We start from the raw sequence: 15,967 nt of genomic DNA, 5'->3' as shown, positions 1-15,967 counted from the left end.
AACAATAAAATTTTAATGATATTACGTAGACCTGAATTTCAAATCCAAAAAAATAAAGGGATTAAATTTTAAATAAACAAAAAATACAGGGACTTGAAATATATTTAAGCTATTTATAATAATACAGTGTCAAATTTACGAATTCTACCACTAAGCCTTACCCGCGTAATGAGTTTGAAAGTAACCGCGAAGTGAAAGAATGCAACCGAAAGGTATTTATTTTGAAAGAAACCTTTCAAATTCAAGCTTTTCTCAGATCTATATAAGCAGATTCAAATTCACATAAATCTTCATTAGCTCTTAAAAAAAAAATCAAATCCTGAGAATCCGTTTTTTCACACAACGCTAAAAACAGATCCGAACCCCGCGAAATGGATACTCCACAAGGTGGATCCGACCCGGTTGAATCCAACCCTTCATCTTCTCCCGTCTTCATTGTCTCCAATTTCTGGAAAGGTATTAACGATTTTATTTACATTGAAAATTATTCTGATTTTTATAAATGTATATATATCTAGGTGCTAATTTTTGTTTTGGCGAGCTGTTTTATCGATTTATTTAGGTTGCTCAATCTGTTTGTTCACTGGTTTTCATGTAAGTGATTTTTAGATGATAAACTGCATTTTTGTTGTTGTTGAAGTTGTTAGTCGATTTCATTTTGATCGTAGGAGCACAAGGTGAGAAATAGAAAATGGAATTATTAATTTGTCCTTTGATAATTTTATTTATAATGGAAATATAAATATGATTACTAATATCTAATTAGAAATTTGAAAGATTAGAAGTCTCAATGTTATGCATTTTGCCTCCGTTTTGTTATCCTTAGATCACTTATATATAGTTTTAGAAAAATATATATTACTAACATTTTTTAGTGTGCATTGTATGTAACTATCACTATGTGCTAGTATAATCGAATAAAAAAAATAATTATCCTTGGGATGGGTATGGATTTCCTTTCTTTTGTAGAACTTGATCTGGAAAAGGAGAAAAGCTTGCTTGATGGACAAGGACTCAGAATAGCTGAAAATCTGGAAAACAGCCAAAAAAATAGACGGAAGCTTGCTGAGAGTACAAGAAGTATTGTTTTCTCCTACTTGTATGTCCATGTCTGTATATCAATCATAATCACTTTTTGCAGGTTTCTTAACAAGGATGTAGGGTAGCCTTGTCGTGCAGTATGTTTCTAAAGTTAAATAGAAATGCATTAACCTACTATTTCTCGGTGCGTGTTTGTCACACGTAGACGTTAGTTCAAAACCTCTAATGTCTGATCCTTTTTATGTCCATCGTAGATAAAACAGCTAAAATTTTCTAGTTTTTTGGTCCAGTTACTTGGGCGAAAAGGTAAGAAAAGGAGAGGGAATAATGCAATTTATAGAGGAAAACTGTTTGGTGGTTATTTTATTATTACTGCAAAGATAAGGCTAACTATAAATTTTCCCTTCTCTTTTTATCCTCCATGCTTGTGTATATCTCTGTATCAACAATCTGCATAGAGAAATGCCATATCTAAAATACTTATTTGTCACGTTAACAGATTTCAAGAAAGCTTCAGCAGAGGAAAAGTTACGCTTATTTAATTCATTGCTTAAGGGTTACCAAGAAGAAATTGATAATCTTACAAAGAGAGCAAAATTTGGTGAGAATACTTTCCTGAACATATACCAAAAGCTTTATGAGGCTCCCGATCCTTATCCTGGTCTTGCTTCAATTACTGTAAGTATTAGCTCAGTAATTCGTAATTCTTTGGAATACGATCATACTTTTGCATTCTATCACTTGTATGCCTTCCTACTTTACTTTCAAATTGATTGACTTCATTAATGTTAATCCATCTTTTATTTGCGTGAGATGGTAAAACTAAGGTCCAGAAAATGATAATATATTTTGGATTAAATTTGAAAATTGTTTGATGGAGTATTTTGGTGATATTAATTATATAACTGTCTGCAAATGATATATTAATCAATTGACATCATGGCTGGTTTTTTTGTTAAATAAAAAATCGTTGTTTCATTTGAGGGGAAAAGAGTATAATAATTGAAATGAATTGCTCATAACTTTTTTACCGAATTCCACTTTAGTTTCATAAGACAACAGTATTTATGGTCACTATCACCATTCTTTATATTTATGTTGTAAGAAATTGTAATTTCCTTCTCATGAACTCCACTGTAGTCATTTGAGGTTAACTAGGGTTGTTGATACAATTTATCAACAGAAATGGAGAGATGGGAAGAGAAATGGCAAAATGAGAGGAAGGTCCAGAAGCAGAGAGATCAGGAGGGATCCCCAATGGTCTGATGTCCGCCTCTTTTTATTATACCGGGTTGGACCCGGGTCGGGTTATTATATGATAAAATATATAATATATATAAATTATTATCATCGTATAACAAAACTGTTACTAGAGCTGACACTTTTAAAAATTTTTAAATTTCTGTATTAATTATTATTTGTTGAAATGAATGTTTTTTTATTCATATGAAAGGGTTTTTAAGTTTCGGTTCCTATTCGATCTTCTTATTTGTCAAACTAGGAAGTTGTTAGTGAGGGGATGAAGAAAGAGCTTCAAACAAGACCAACAGAAAAATTGGTTGAGGGTTTACGTAAGAAAGTGAAAATTTTGCAGGTACAGACTTCGTTCTAACAGTTTCTTGTTCTGTTGGTCTTGCTTGAAAACAATCAAAACAAGCAAGAAGTGATCTCAATGTATCTTTCTATCATTGTTGGATATGTAGGCAGTGGGTTATAACTCAGTCGAGGCTGAAGATTGGGAAGCTGCTACTAGTGGGGAAGAAGTGTTTTTAGTGGATTGTTGAGATCTTGCCTAGTCTTGATCAAACAATAATAAGACAGTATCTTGTGGAATATGTGGTTATCAACTTATTCTGTATTCTTCCTTTGAAATTTTTTATAGGAGTTAGATTTTGATGTGTTTTAACCATCATATACTAGCCATTATCATGTATCTTATACTGGTTTTTATTGGGAATTATCCATATTTATGGAAAATCAAAGATATGGGTATCAAATAATAGAAAGTCAAAGATATGGGTATCAAATATTGGAAAGTCAAAGATATGAGTATCAAATATTGGAAAGTCAAAGATATGGGTATCGAGATATTGGCATAATAAAATCTGAGATATTTGCAATATATGGTCCCTAATTGTAAAGTGACTTTGCAAGTTGATCCCTGAACCTCAATTATAAATAGGCATAACCATTTCTCATTCTGTATCTCAAACTTGCCATTCTCTACTTAAGGCATTGTTTTCTCTCTCTCTCTTTGTAAATTCTCACTTGTATTTTGGAGTGAAATATATTTGGTAGTGCCCGAGGACGTAGGCAAAATTTGCTGAACCTCGTTAAATTCTTGTGTTCTTTATTATATTATTCTGCATGAATTGTGTGTGTGATTGTAGTGATTTATTGTGCTATTAAATTACGATTGAGGGATATTCTGGCTAGGAAAGACCTGGTACTTAAGCGATCCTTGTGATCCACCTCTCTTTCCTGGGAATTGAACTTAGTGTGATTTTTTAGTACAATAATTTTACTCTTTTACACGCTTCCGCACAACAATTGGTATCAGAGCTAGATTCGTACTTGGGCAATACGATCGTTCACGGCACTGTTCACGTACTGTAGTTGGGATTGAGGAGAAAAAAATGGAAAAGTCATTGTCAAAGACTATTGTGACCAATGCGAAATTTGAAGTAGAGAAATTTGATGGTACCAATAATTTTGGTATGTGGCAATGTGAGATCCTGGATGTCTTATGTCAGCAAGAGCTGGATATAGCCCTTGAAGAAAAACCTGACAAGATGGATGACAAGGAGTGGGCTAAGATCAATAGACAAGCATGTGGAACAATTCGCCTATGTTTGGCCAAAGAGCAGAAGTACTCTGTCATGAGGGAGACATCAGCGAAGAAGTTGTGGGATACACTGGAAGAAAAGTTTCTAACAAAAAGTCTTGAAAATAGGCTTTATATGAAAAAGAAACTTTATCGATTCACGTATGCACCCGGTATGTCGATGAATGACCATGTGAACTCATTCAATAAAATTTTAGCAGACTTGCTAAATTTGGATGAGAAATTTGAAGATGAAGACAAGGCATTACTGTTGTTGAATTCTCTTCCTGATGAATATGATCATCTTACCACCACATTGCTTCATGGGAAGGATACAATCACATTTGATGCAGTCTGTAGTGCGTTGTATAGATCTGAGACTCGAAAGAAAGATAAAAAAGATCACAGAGATACAATTACAGAAGTCTTAACAGTAAGAAGTCGTTCGCGCAGCAACAAATCTGGTAGAAGGAGTAAGTCCAAAGGGAGACCTGCCAAAGATGAATGTGCTTTTTGTCGTGAGAAAGGGCATTGGAAAAAGAATTGTCCTAAGTTACAAAAAGGGTAAAGCTATTTCTGATGCATGTGTAGCGGAGCATGATGAGGAGTCAGACTTTAGCTTGGTTGGCATGGCAATGGCATGTCATACAGATGAGTGGATTTTGGATTCAGGATGTACTTACCATATGTGTTCTAATAAGGACTGGTTTTCTAGTCTTAAAGAACTAGAAGGTGGAGTTGTTTTTATGGGCAATGATAGCGCTTGTAAGACAATGGGAGTAGGTACAATCCAATTGAAGAATCACGACGGCTCAATTCAAGTCTTGACAGATGTTCGCTACATACCTAGCTTGAAGAAAAATCTTATCTCATTAGGGGTCCTAGAATCTAAAGGGCTCACAATCACTTTGAGAGATGGATTACTAAAGGTAGTAGCTGGGGTATTGACGGTGATGAAAGGCACAAGAAGGAATAATCTGTACTATTTAAATGGAAGTACAGTTATTGGATCAACATCAACAGCTTTTACGAAAGATGCAGATTTAGAGGCTACCAGGTTATGGCATATGCGATTGGGACATGCTGGTGAAAAAGCTTTGCAGAGTTTGGCGAAGCAAGGCTTGTTGAAAGGTGCAAATTCTTGCAAATTAGAATTCTGTGAACATTGTGTTCTGGGCAAGCAGACGAGGATAAAATTTGGTTCAGCAATTCACAATACAAAAGAAATTCTGGACCACGTTCACAGTGATGTGTGGGGACCTACTAAAGTGGCTTCTTTGGGAGGTATGCACTATTTTGTTACTTTTGTTGATGATTATTCAAGAAAAGTATGGGTGTATCTAATGAAAAGGAAAAATAAAGTTTTGGATGTATTTCTGAAATGGAAGAAGATGGTGGAGACCCAGGCTGGTCGAAAAGTCAAACGACTTTGATCAGACAATGGTACTGAGTACAAGAATGATCCATTTCTACAAGTATGTCACGATGAAGGTATTGTACGACACTTCACTGTTCGAGATACACCACAACAGAATGGGGTGGCAGAACATATGAATCGGACTATACTGGAGAAAGTTCGATGTATGTTGTCCAATGCTGGATTGGGCAAAGAATTTTGGGCTGAGGCAGTTACATATGCGTGCCATCTAATTAATCGGTTGCCATCAGCTGCAATAAATGGAAAAACTCCTATGGAGAGGTGGGCTGGTAAACCTGCTATTGATTTTGATTCTTTACATATTTTTGGTTCCACTGCATATTATCATGTAAAAGAATCTAAGTTAGACCCAAGAGCAAAGAAAGCATTATTCATGGGTATAACTGGTGGAGTAAAAGGATACCGTCTCTGGTGTCCTGATACAAGAAAAATAATTTTCAGTAGAGATGTGACTTTTGATGAATCAACCATGATGAAGAACAATGATTCACAAAAGGATAACACAACCAGTGGCACTTTGCAGCAGGTGGAGCTTGAAAAGGTTAATGATGATCCAGCTAATATTGAAGGAACAAATGATGAAGAAGTTTCGACCCAAGAACTTCTACAACAACATGATTCAATTGCATATAGAAGGCCAAGAAGAGAGATTCGTATGCCTGCTCGCTTTGATGATATGGTGGCCTATGCACTTCCAATTGCAGATGATGATGTTCCTTCTACTTACACAGAAGCAAGAAGTAACTCTGATAGTGTAAAGTGGAAGCAAGCTATGAATGAAGAAATGCAGTCTCTTCATAAAAATAGGACTTGGGAGTTGGTGACACTACCTAAAGGAAAGAAGGCAATTGGATGCAAATGGGTATATGCAAAGAAGGAAGGATTTCCTGATAAAAATGAAGTTCGATACAAGGCTAGATTGGTAGCAAAGGGTTACGCTCAGAAAGAAGGAATAGACTACAATGAAGTATTTTCTCCAGTTGTGAATCATTCGTCTATTCGGATTTTGCTAGCCTTGGTTGCGCAATATGATCTTGAACTAGTTCAGCTCGATGTGAAGACCGCATTTTTACACGGTGATTTGGAAGAGGAAATCTATATGACTCAGCCAGATGGATTCAAGGTTGCTGATAAAGAAAATTGGGTTTGCAAACTGACAAAGTCGCTTTATGGATTGAAACAATCTCCAAGGCAGTGGTACAAGCGATTTGATCAGTTCATGAAAGGGCAAAGGTATACAAGAAGTAAATTTGATCATTGCGTGTATTTTCAGAAGCTACAAGAAGGATTTTTCGTATACTTGCTCTTATATGTTGATGATATGTTGATAGCATCTAAGAGTAAAGTTGAAATTGAGAGATTGAAGACTCAACTCAACCTTAAGTTTGAGATGAAAGATCTAGGTGAAGCTAAGAAGATCCTTGGCATGGAAATATGTAGGGATAGAGCTCATGGCAGAGTTAGTTTATCTCAGAAGCAATATTTAAAGAAGATACTACAAAAGTTTGGCATGAACGAGCAGACTAAAGCTGTAAGTACCCCGTTGGCTTCTCATTTCAAGCTTTCTGCACAACTATCTCCTTCGACAAATACGAAACAAGAATACATGTTACAAGTTCCGTATTCTAATGCAGTAGGTAGCTTGATGTATGCAATGGTGTGTACAAGACCCGACATTTTACAGGCAGTTAGTATAGTGAGCAGGTATATGCATAATCCTGGAAAAGGACATTGGCAAGCTGTGAAATGGATTCTACAGTATATTCATAAGACCATGGATATTGGATTACTGTTCAAGCAGGATACTACACTTTGTAAAGGTGTTGTTGGGTACGTTGATTCTGATTATGCCGGTGATTTGGACAAACGAAGATCAACCACTGGTTATGTGTTTACTCTTGCTGGAGGACCAATAAGTTGGAAGTCTACACTGCAGTCTACAGTTGCGTTGTCAACCACAGAAGCTGAATACATGGCTGTAACAGAAGCTGTAAAGGAAGCTATTTGGTTACAAGGTATGGTTAAAACCTTGGGATTGGTCCAGGAGCATATTAATGTGTATTGTGATAGTCAAAGTGCTATTCATTTAGCAAAGAATCAAGTCTATCATGCACGTAAAAGCATATCGATGTACGTTTCCACTTTGTGCGGGAAATTATTGATGAGGGGAAAATTCACCTTCAGAAGATTAAGACTGCAGATAATCCCGCAGATATGATGACCAAGGTGGTAACAACAATCAAGTTCGAACATTGTTTGAACTTGATCAATATTCTGCATGTTTAACAGTTGAAGAAGGCACTATCAAGTGTTGTTGACAAAGGCAGAGAGAATTGTGTGAAGATAAGATTACTCGAATCAAATCTTCAAGGTGGAGATTATTGGGAATTATCCATATTTATGGAAAATCAAAGATATGGGTATCAAATAATAGAAAGTCAAAGATATGGGTATCAAATATTGGAAAGTCAAAGATATGGGTATCAAATATTGGAAAGTCAAAGATATGGGTATCGAGATATTGGCATAATAAAATCTGAGATATTTGCAATATATGGTCCCTAATTGTAAAGTGACTTTGCAAGTTAATTCCTGAACCTCAACTATAAATAGGCATAACCATCTCTCATTCTGTATCTCAAACTTGCCATTCTCTACTTAAGGCATTGTTTTCTCTCTCTCTCTTTGTAAATTCTCACTTGTATTTTGGAGTGAAATATATTTGGTAGTGCCCGAGGACGTAGGCAAAATTTGCTGAACCTCGTTAAATTCTTGTGTTCTTTATTGTATTATTCTGCATGAATTGTGTGTGTGATTGTAGTGATTTATTGTGCTATTAAATTACGATTGAGGGATATTCTGGCTAGGAAAGACCTGGTACTTAAGCGATCCTTGTGATCCACCTCTCTTTCCTGGGAATTGAACTTAGTGTGATTTTTTAGTACAATAATTTTACTCTTTTTCACGCTTCCGCACAACAGTTTTTAGGTCAAACTTTCCGAGAAAATATCTTTGCTGGAAACAGATGATGGCAAAATAAGAGAACTCACAGAAAAGGTTAACGAACAACAAAAGCTAATACAGAAGTTAGAAGATGATATATTGAAGGTTTGGATCACTTTCTTCTGGCATTCTGAAAATGACATTTTTTTACCCGCTTCATTATGTGCTTCTTACAGAAATTTCCTCTAATGATTTGCATATGTGAATTCTCTTACCTTGTGAATGATTGATACTGTCAATTAGTTGCTTTAACAATTCTTAGTTTGTCTTTACTGCAGGGTTATAGTTCAAAAGAATGGAAAGGGACTCTTTTTGATGATTGGGATATTTCAGAGAGTACCGGGAATGAACTTTCTGAGGTATATTAGTTCTTTTTTGTTTCTCTACATATATAAGTTACTGGTATGTATACTTCTGCACAAAATCTGACTTAGTACCAAAGAAAACTCGAACATAACTTAAAAACATGATGTTAGTAATTTTCTATTTACTTAAAAACATTGTATTCATATTGTCCATGTATATTGTATTGCATAAATCCATTCTAGCTCCATGTCATTTCTAGCCATAACCAGTATGGAGTATAATCTCCGGAGAACTTTGCTTCCTCGTTTCTTATTTCTTTGTCTTCTACCAAGGGGCCTCTTAAAGAAGTCAAATTGTCCAACCTTAATAAAAAATTAGTTACATGTAAAGAACCAGCATCAGCAACACTTGCCAACCTGATTTTAATCAGATAATGTTAGGTTAGGAAAGAATCTATATCATTGTTCTAAGCACTCATTGAGGGTGGCATGCTTTAACCTGTTAAGAAGTGCAGTGGTACATGTGTACGGTATATTGTTGCAAGAAATATTTTTCTGACTGATAATGTTAAACTTGCATTTAAATCCTTCATATCATGGACCGTAATGAATATTTATAGACAGGAAAAAATTGACATCAAATTGAAGTATGTTTTGCAAGAGAAATAGTTCAGTTTTCAGAATGAGTTTGTTCTGATTTGTTAGTCCATTACCTATTCTGGAGAAGAACATAGATCAGAAGCAAGTTTCCTCAGATAAAGACCAGACCTCAATGCTGAAAGTGATCTGCAACCAGCGTAATCGATTTAGGGCGCGTTTGCAAGAAACTGAACAAGTATGCTGTTGACATGTCTACTCATACTTGCATTTGATGGAATTTTTATTTTACGCATTAAGGTTATGGTTTCTGCAATGTTCCGTATTTCACAGGAAATAAGGCAATTAAAGGAGAAGATAAGGGCACAAACTGCAGACCTAGAGAAAACAAAAACTGACAACGTTAAACTTTATGGAAAGATTCCCGGACTATAACCAGGAGAAAGTAATTTCTAGAGGATTGAAAAAGGTAACCTCTTTTTGGAACCTCTCATAATTTTTATCTAGTGTCTTTAGCTTCTTGAAGTTGAAATTCTTTCATTCGATCACTTTTAAGTACGCAGAAGATCTTGAAAGTGGTTTTTCCTCAGATGTTGATTCCAAGTACAAGAAGATGTATGAGGATGATATTAATCCCTTTGCAGCTTTCTCTAGAAAGGTTGGTAAGCTTGAGCTCCTTTCAGTAATACATAGTTCTGTTAGATTCACATACTCGAGTCATCTCGTTTAAATCTGAACTTAGGCCTGCAGAGACCCTTTTGCTTCTTCCATTACATTATTTTAGAAGACAAGAGCCAATGTCCGTTCACGGATTTTTGGTTTTGTTCGAGTTTACATGAGCCCCACGAGATTAAATTTCATACTCGCATTTCTTCTTTAAAGCATAACTCATGTATCCGTGCCAGTGTGCTTCATTATATGTGGAACAATGGTACGTATGTCTTCGGTTCAATCGAAGACTCTGATGAAACAAAGCTCAAGTATTACTTCCCTCTGCAAATGTTAAGATAGATTCAAGGTTCTAATTCTTTTTAGGTTAAAGTACCTGGGAGGTTCCTGTATTATAGAGATTTGATCAAATTAGTCCCTCTATTATAAAATGGATTAATTTAGATCCTATACTATTAAAAAGAATCAAATAACTCCAAATTATAACATAGTGAACCTTTACTATATAAAAATGTCTTAAAAATTATTTTTTTCAATGGCAGTTCAATTCTAAACAAAAGATTTCATTTACAGAATCATAAAAATTTTAAAAATATTAACTTTGTAAACAATAAATGGTATTTTTTTAAACAACAAATGTTAACTCTATTTTAATTTCACTTTATTTGATTCTTTTAAATCGTATAGAGATTATATTGATCTATTTAATAATAGAGGGACTAATTTGAGTAGGCTCTCTAATAGAGAGAAAAAAGATACAAGGAGTTGGGCTTCAGAGACCGAATCACACTCAGCAGTGGTCGTTTTCTCATGGGAAACAAGTACGGTTTTATTACATTGTCGAATTGCATTCTTAAATTGGTGGGATCTTCCATTCCCTTCTTTGCATTTTCCTTTGAGTGCAAGGACGTATATAAAGATTGCAGTAGATTCGAGGCATCTAGCATTATCATCAAGGGTGGTCTAGGTCCCTGTCGTATTTCATGTTTATCATTTTTAGTTTATTACAAGGATAGACCACTCTCTGTGGATCAACTTATGTTTCAAGTAATCGGTTTGGGGCCGCGTAGTAAGGTCTACATTTTTCATGTATTACCATGCATGCCTTCAAATATGCATGTATTTCTCAAGTGATCTCACCATATTGTCTAATAACACGTGGCGAAAACAATTTCCATTTTGCTATGTTTATGTTATTCATTGGTATTAGGTTTAATGCACTATTTGGGTTTAAATTGGATAACTATTTTGGGTTAGAATTTTTTTTCTAAATTAATTTTTGAATTTAACAATTATTTTTATATTAGGATTTGAATCAAACAATTATTTACATATTGAGATCTAAATTTTTTTTCAAGTGCTCTAACATTGGAGATTGAATTTTTTTATTCAAGATAGTTCTTGAACTTAACAAATTTTCATACATTAGGGTTTAAACCTTTTTGTGTAATTTTTTTAAAGGAAATATCTGATATTAACTTGGACAAAAAATACTCAAATTTTAATATTGAAATTATCGTCAAGTTCCATGTAGAGATTAATTTGGATAAAAGAAAATTTAAGACAAATTGGAAAGTTAAATTTCATATAGTACATTAACCCTTGGTATTAATAGAGAGTTCATTGATTCAGTAATGAATTACCTCAGTATGCAGATATGCTCGAAAATTTGCATTTTTCTACACAATTGGTTTGCATATCCTAGTCTTCACTTGTCTATATCGAATGTCGGCTCTAAGCTACCGCAGGTTATCGTTCGCCTTCTCTTTTTCCCGGAACTCTTCCCGTTTCCCTTCCGAATTATCTGACTTAAAATCTGAACCTCCCCCGCGGAATTAAGTTTCATCTGCTCATAATGTCTTCTTTCATGATGGCAAGAGAAATATAAGTATAGCGTTGAAAGTATGGATAGAAATTTCATAATCTGTACATATGTATGTGTAGTCTACGTCATTCAAACATAATCTGATTAGATACAGTGGAGTGGAGGCGGAAAATTTTTAGAGCCAAAATTAAATTATATATTTTTACTATAGTAAAAATATAATTTTATTATTTCAATAAATTATATCTTTATAAATTTAAAGGGTTAAATCAAAATTTTATTCTTTTTGAGAGTTAAAATATAATTTTATCATTTATTAATTTAAAATTTTATAAATTATTAAAGGTCTAAATTGAAATTTTACCATTTAGTGGCATAACCTCTGGGTCGATTAGATAGTATAAGCAATAAGGATAGTTTAATGTGTACGTGAAAACACTTAATCTGTTTTAATTAGGAGTTAAAACCAATTAAAACTCATTTAATTGTGAATGCTGCTATTAGTTTCATAATATATAAAATCTATATATATTAACAATCTCAGTTTAATTATGAAGGGCGAATTGTAAGGCTTTTTAAAATTTTTAGAAATTTTCATTTTTCTTTTGAATTTTTTTGAAAGTCTCAATTAAATACTCTTAATTTTAAAAAAAAATTAATTAGATGTTTTAAAACTTAATCCCAAAATTTGCTGTTGCTTCCCAAAGCAACAAATGTTATTACAATGGTATTTATATTTTTTATATTATTATAATCTTAACAAAATACATACACATCATATGAATATTAAATTTGAACCATCACAACCTTTTAATTTTAATAAAAATCACATTTTATTTTTATTTAAAAAGTAAAATATTATTATGGAGTGCTTTTATTTTTTTTAAATTTAATTTTTTTAGGCACGTACATGTGTCATAATCTATAGTATATGTGCTCCTATAGATGAATATTTATTTAGGACATCAATTATGATTGACGAATCATACAACATTGCGTCAAACTTAAGTTGATTTCCCTTCACTTCTTTAAAATCGCTTTATCCTTTGTTTAATAAACTGGAACTAAAGTCGACTAGAAATATATTCTAACTTGTCATATATTGAAGTCTTTATATATATAAAAAAGGTATTTAAACAAAAATTTTGGAATTTAAAGAGAAAAAAGAACGGCACTCGTATCTTTTCTAAATAATTGGGATGAGATCGATTTTTTTAAGTTAGATAAAAATATTTTATTTATCAAAATTAGATATAAAAAATATTTTACTATATATAATATTAGTGCCTGTCGTCATCGTTAATCCAAAACTTTCACATAATGTTTTTATCACGGGTTGGATTGAAATGGAGATTAATTTTTAGGGTTAATTTCATCAGAAGTATTCAAATTATTCCTCTGATTTTAAATTCATCTCATAATTTCAAAATGTTTTTATTGAATTTTTAAATAACAACTTTAATACGACACAAGCATATTTAAATCATATGGATTAAATTTAGAAGAATTGTTTTTATTTTTCATCATGTCAAATCTACGTTGTACAATATCTATGTAGTATGTATTCACGAGCTTATAATTTAATCCATGAGTTTTTAATATTTTCTAGGCTAAAATTGAGCTAGTTTTAATGGTGAAACTAATGGCTAAATTGACCTAGGGTCTAGGGAATTGAAATTTGAATTATAAATTTTTGGAGTCTAATATCAATTTTATTATTATACTTAATTGTAATTTTATAACTTTTTAAGAGATATAAAAAGCCATTTTACCACTTGAGGGGGGCAAAAGTCACTAAGTGTCCCCTCATATTTGCCCATTGCGAAGATTTGATTAATATGATATTGATACTTAAAAATTAATTAAAATATGAACCATAGTAAGAGGACTATTGTGCAATTAATCCTTCATATTATTATCATTATTGTTATGGACAAATAAAAATAAAAGAAGATAAGAAAAGACTGACAACCATAGATAGTATGTTTCAAAGCTCTGCCACTCACCGTCTCTCATCTGCTTCTAGCTGAAGCCTTTAATGTCTGCCAACAAAGCCTGACGGTGACGTTCTTCTCCTTCTCCCCTTTTTCTAAACCAAAATAAAACCCCCACTAAACTCTTTCAAATTCAGTCACCCAAATAAACAACAATGGCTACTTCATCATCTTCTTCAAAGCTTTCCCTTTTCTTCTTGTTTTCCTTCTTGTTTGCTTCCACTTTAGCTCGTAATTCCCCTTCACCAACAACAAAAATCCTCGATGTCTTAGCTTCTTTGAAACAAGCTCAGCATATTCTTTCCTTTGATCCTCAAATTTCTAATGGTTTTTCCAAAAGCCAACCCCTTTTCGTCAACTCTTCTTCTTCATCGGGTTCTGGTTTTTCGATTCCACTTCATTCACGGGGCTCTTTGCGAAAAACCCATCATGTTGATTATAAAAACCTGGTCCGATCCCGACTCGACCGTGATTCAGCCCGAGTTAACACGCTCACCACCGAGGTACTACTCGCTGTCAATGGGGTTCGCAAAACTGAGCTGAAGCCTGTTGTTACCGAGTTAGAACCAGAGGCGCTTTCCACCCCTGTTATTTCCGGTACGAGCCAAGGGAGTGGGGAGTATTTTACCCGGGTCGGAGTCGGTAACCCGGCTAAACAATTCTACATGGTTCTTGATACCGGGAGTGATGTTAATTGGATCCAATGTGAACCATGTACGGATTGTTACCAACAATCCGACCCGATTTTTGACCCGTCGGCGTCGTCGACTTACAGTCCGGTTACTTGCGAGTCAAGGCAATGTTCTCTTCTACGACAATCGGCTTGTCGTGGCGGGAAATGTCTTTACCAGGTGTCCTACGGTGATGGATCTTACACAGTAGGGGATTTCGTGACTGAAACGGTGTCGTTTGGGAACTCCGGTGATATCAAAGGCGTTGCTATGGGTTGTGGCCATACCAACGAAGGCTTATTTGTTGCAGCTGCCGGTTTGGTTGGACTCGGTGGTGGTCCCTTGTCTTTAACATCTCAGATTAAAGCGACGTCGTTTTCTTATTGTTTAGTGGATCGTGACTCAGCGGGTTCGTCGACGTTGGATTTCAACTCCGGGTTACCGGCTGACTCAGTGGTTGCTCCGTTAATAAGGAGCCGAAAGGTGGATACCTTTTATTACGTCGGTCTGACCGGGCTTAGCGTAGGCGGCCAACCTGTTCAACTCCCGCCGGGCTTTTTCGAGTTGGAACAATCGGGAAACGGAGGAGTGATCGTCGACTGCGGGACGGCCATAACACGGTTGCAAGCGGAGGCTTACAACGCACTCCGCGACGCGTTCGTGAAATTATCGCCGGACTTGCCGACCACCGGTGGGGTTGCGTTGTTCGACACGTGCTACGACTTGTCTTCAAGAACCAGTGTTAGGGTTCCGTCGGTGGCGTTTCATTTCAGCGGCGGAATGTCACTGGACTTGCCGGCGAAAAATTATTTGATACCGGTGGACTCATCGGGAACGTATTGCTTGGCGTTTGCCCCCACGACGTCGTCTTTGTCTATAATTGGGAACGTACAACAGCAAGGGACACGTGTGAGCTTCGATTTGGCTAATAATAAGGTCGGGTTCTCTCCTCATAAATGTTAAGACAGTAAATAAATAGCTTATTGGTGATAATTTACTAATTTACCTATCCATTTCTTCTCTGGTAAAAGAAGGTGAAGAATATACCGAAGTTTGTTTGTTTGTAATATGTATGGTAATTTTATATTTAGGTTGAATTTTTACCATTTAGTCGTACTTTTTTACATTGGGGAAATAAATTCCAAAGAATGGAGAAGCAGTGTGGACGTGGGCGGTTAATGAATTTAACCCGCCTTAGGATTGATTTACTTGTACTGTGAGGTAAGTTCAGTGTCATTATGTAGTAAATTTGTTGAAATTTGAAGGGCAATGAAAAGAGTCAAGTTGGATGTTGTAATTATTACAATCGCGTGCATGCGTGACACGTGGACGTATTAGATTTCTGCATTGTGGTTTTTGATTTTACGTGGAGGGATTCGACAGCAAATAGCTAAGTTGGAATCTTTTCCATTGATTGATCAAATTTTAATATTTTTCTATTATTCAAAATATTATTAAAAATATTTAAGATAAGGATTTAAGAATAATAAAAAATTAAATTGTTAATTAATTAAACATATTTTTTGATATAATTTGACAAATTAAAAATACAAAAACTATATCAACAAGTCATGTATATATGAACATGTTAACATCTATA

At 34.6% G+C, this 15,967-nt stretch overlaps 1 protein-coding gene and 1 pseudogene across 1 annotated transcript; both read left to right on the top strand.

Moving 5' to 3' along the window:
- The first annotated feature begins 102 nt into the window (after nucleotides 1-102).
- Nucleotides 103-11,716, top strand: LOC107943184 (protein CASP-like; annotated as a pseudogene).
- Nucleotides 11,717-13,599: 1,883 nt separating this feature from the next.
- Nucleotides 13,600-15,667, top strand: LOC107943187 (protein ASPARTIC PROTEASE IN GUARD CELL 1). Its single transcript, XM_041107747.1, has one exon. It carries the CDS (start codon nucleotides 13,852-13,854, stop codon nucleotides 15,328-15,330), a length of 1,479 nt encoding a protein of 492 aa, XP_040963681.1. The 5' UTR covers nucleotides 13,600-13,851; the 3' UTR covers nucleotides 15,331-15,667.
- Nucleotides 15,668-15,967: the final 300 nt, after the last annotated feature.

This window comes from Gossypium hirsutum, chromosome D12 (assembly GCF_007990345.1).
Source record: "Gossypium hirsutum isolate 1008001.06 chromosome D12, Gossypium_hirsutum_v2.1, whole genome shotgun sequence".
Classification (NCBI taxonomy): domain Eukaryota; kingdom Viridiplantae; phylum Streptophyta; class Magnoliopsida; order Malvales; family Malvaceae; genus Gossypium; species Gossypium hirsutum.
The sequence above is the reverse complement of the archived record's forward strand: the minus strand, read 5'-3'. Positions and strand labels throughout refer to the sequence as shown.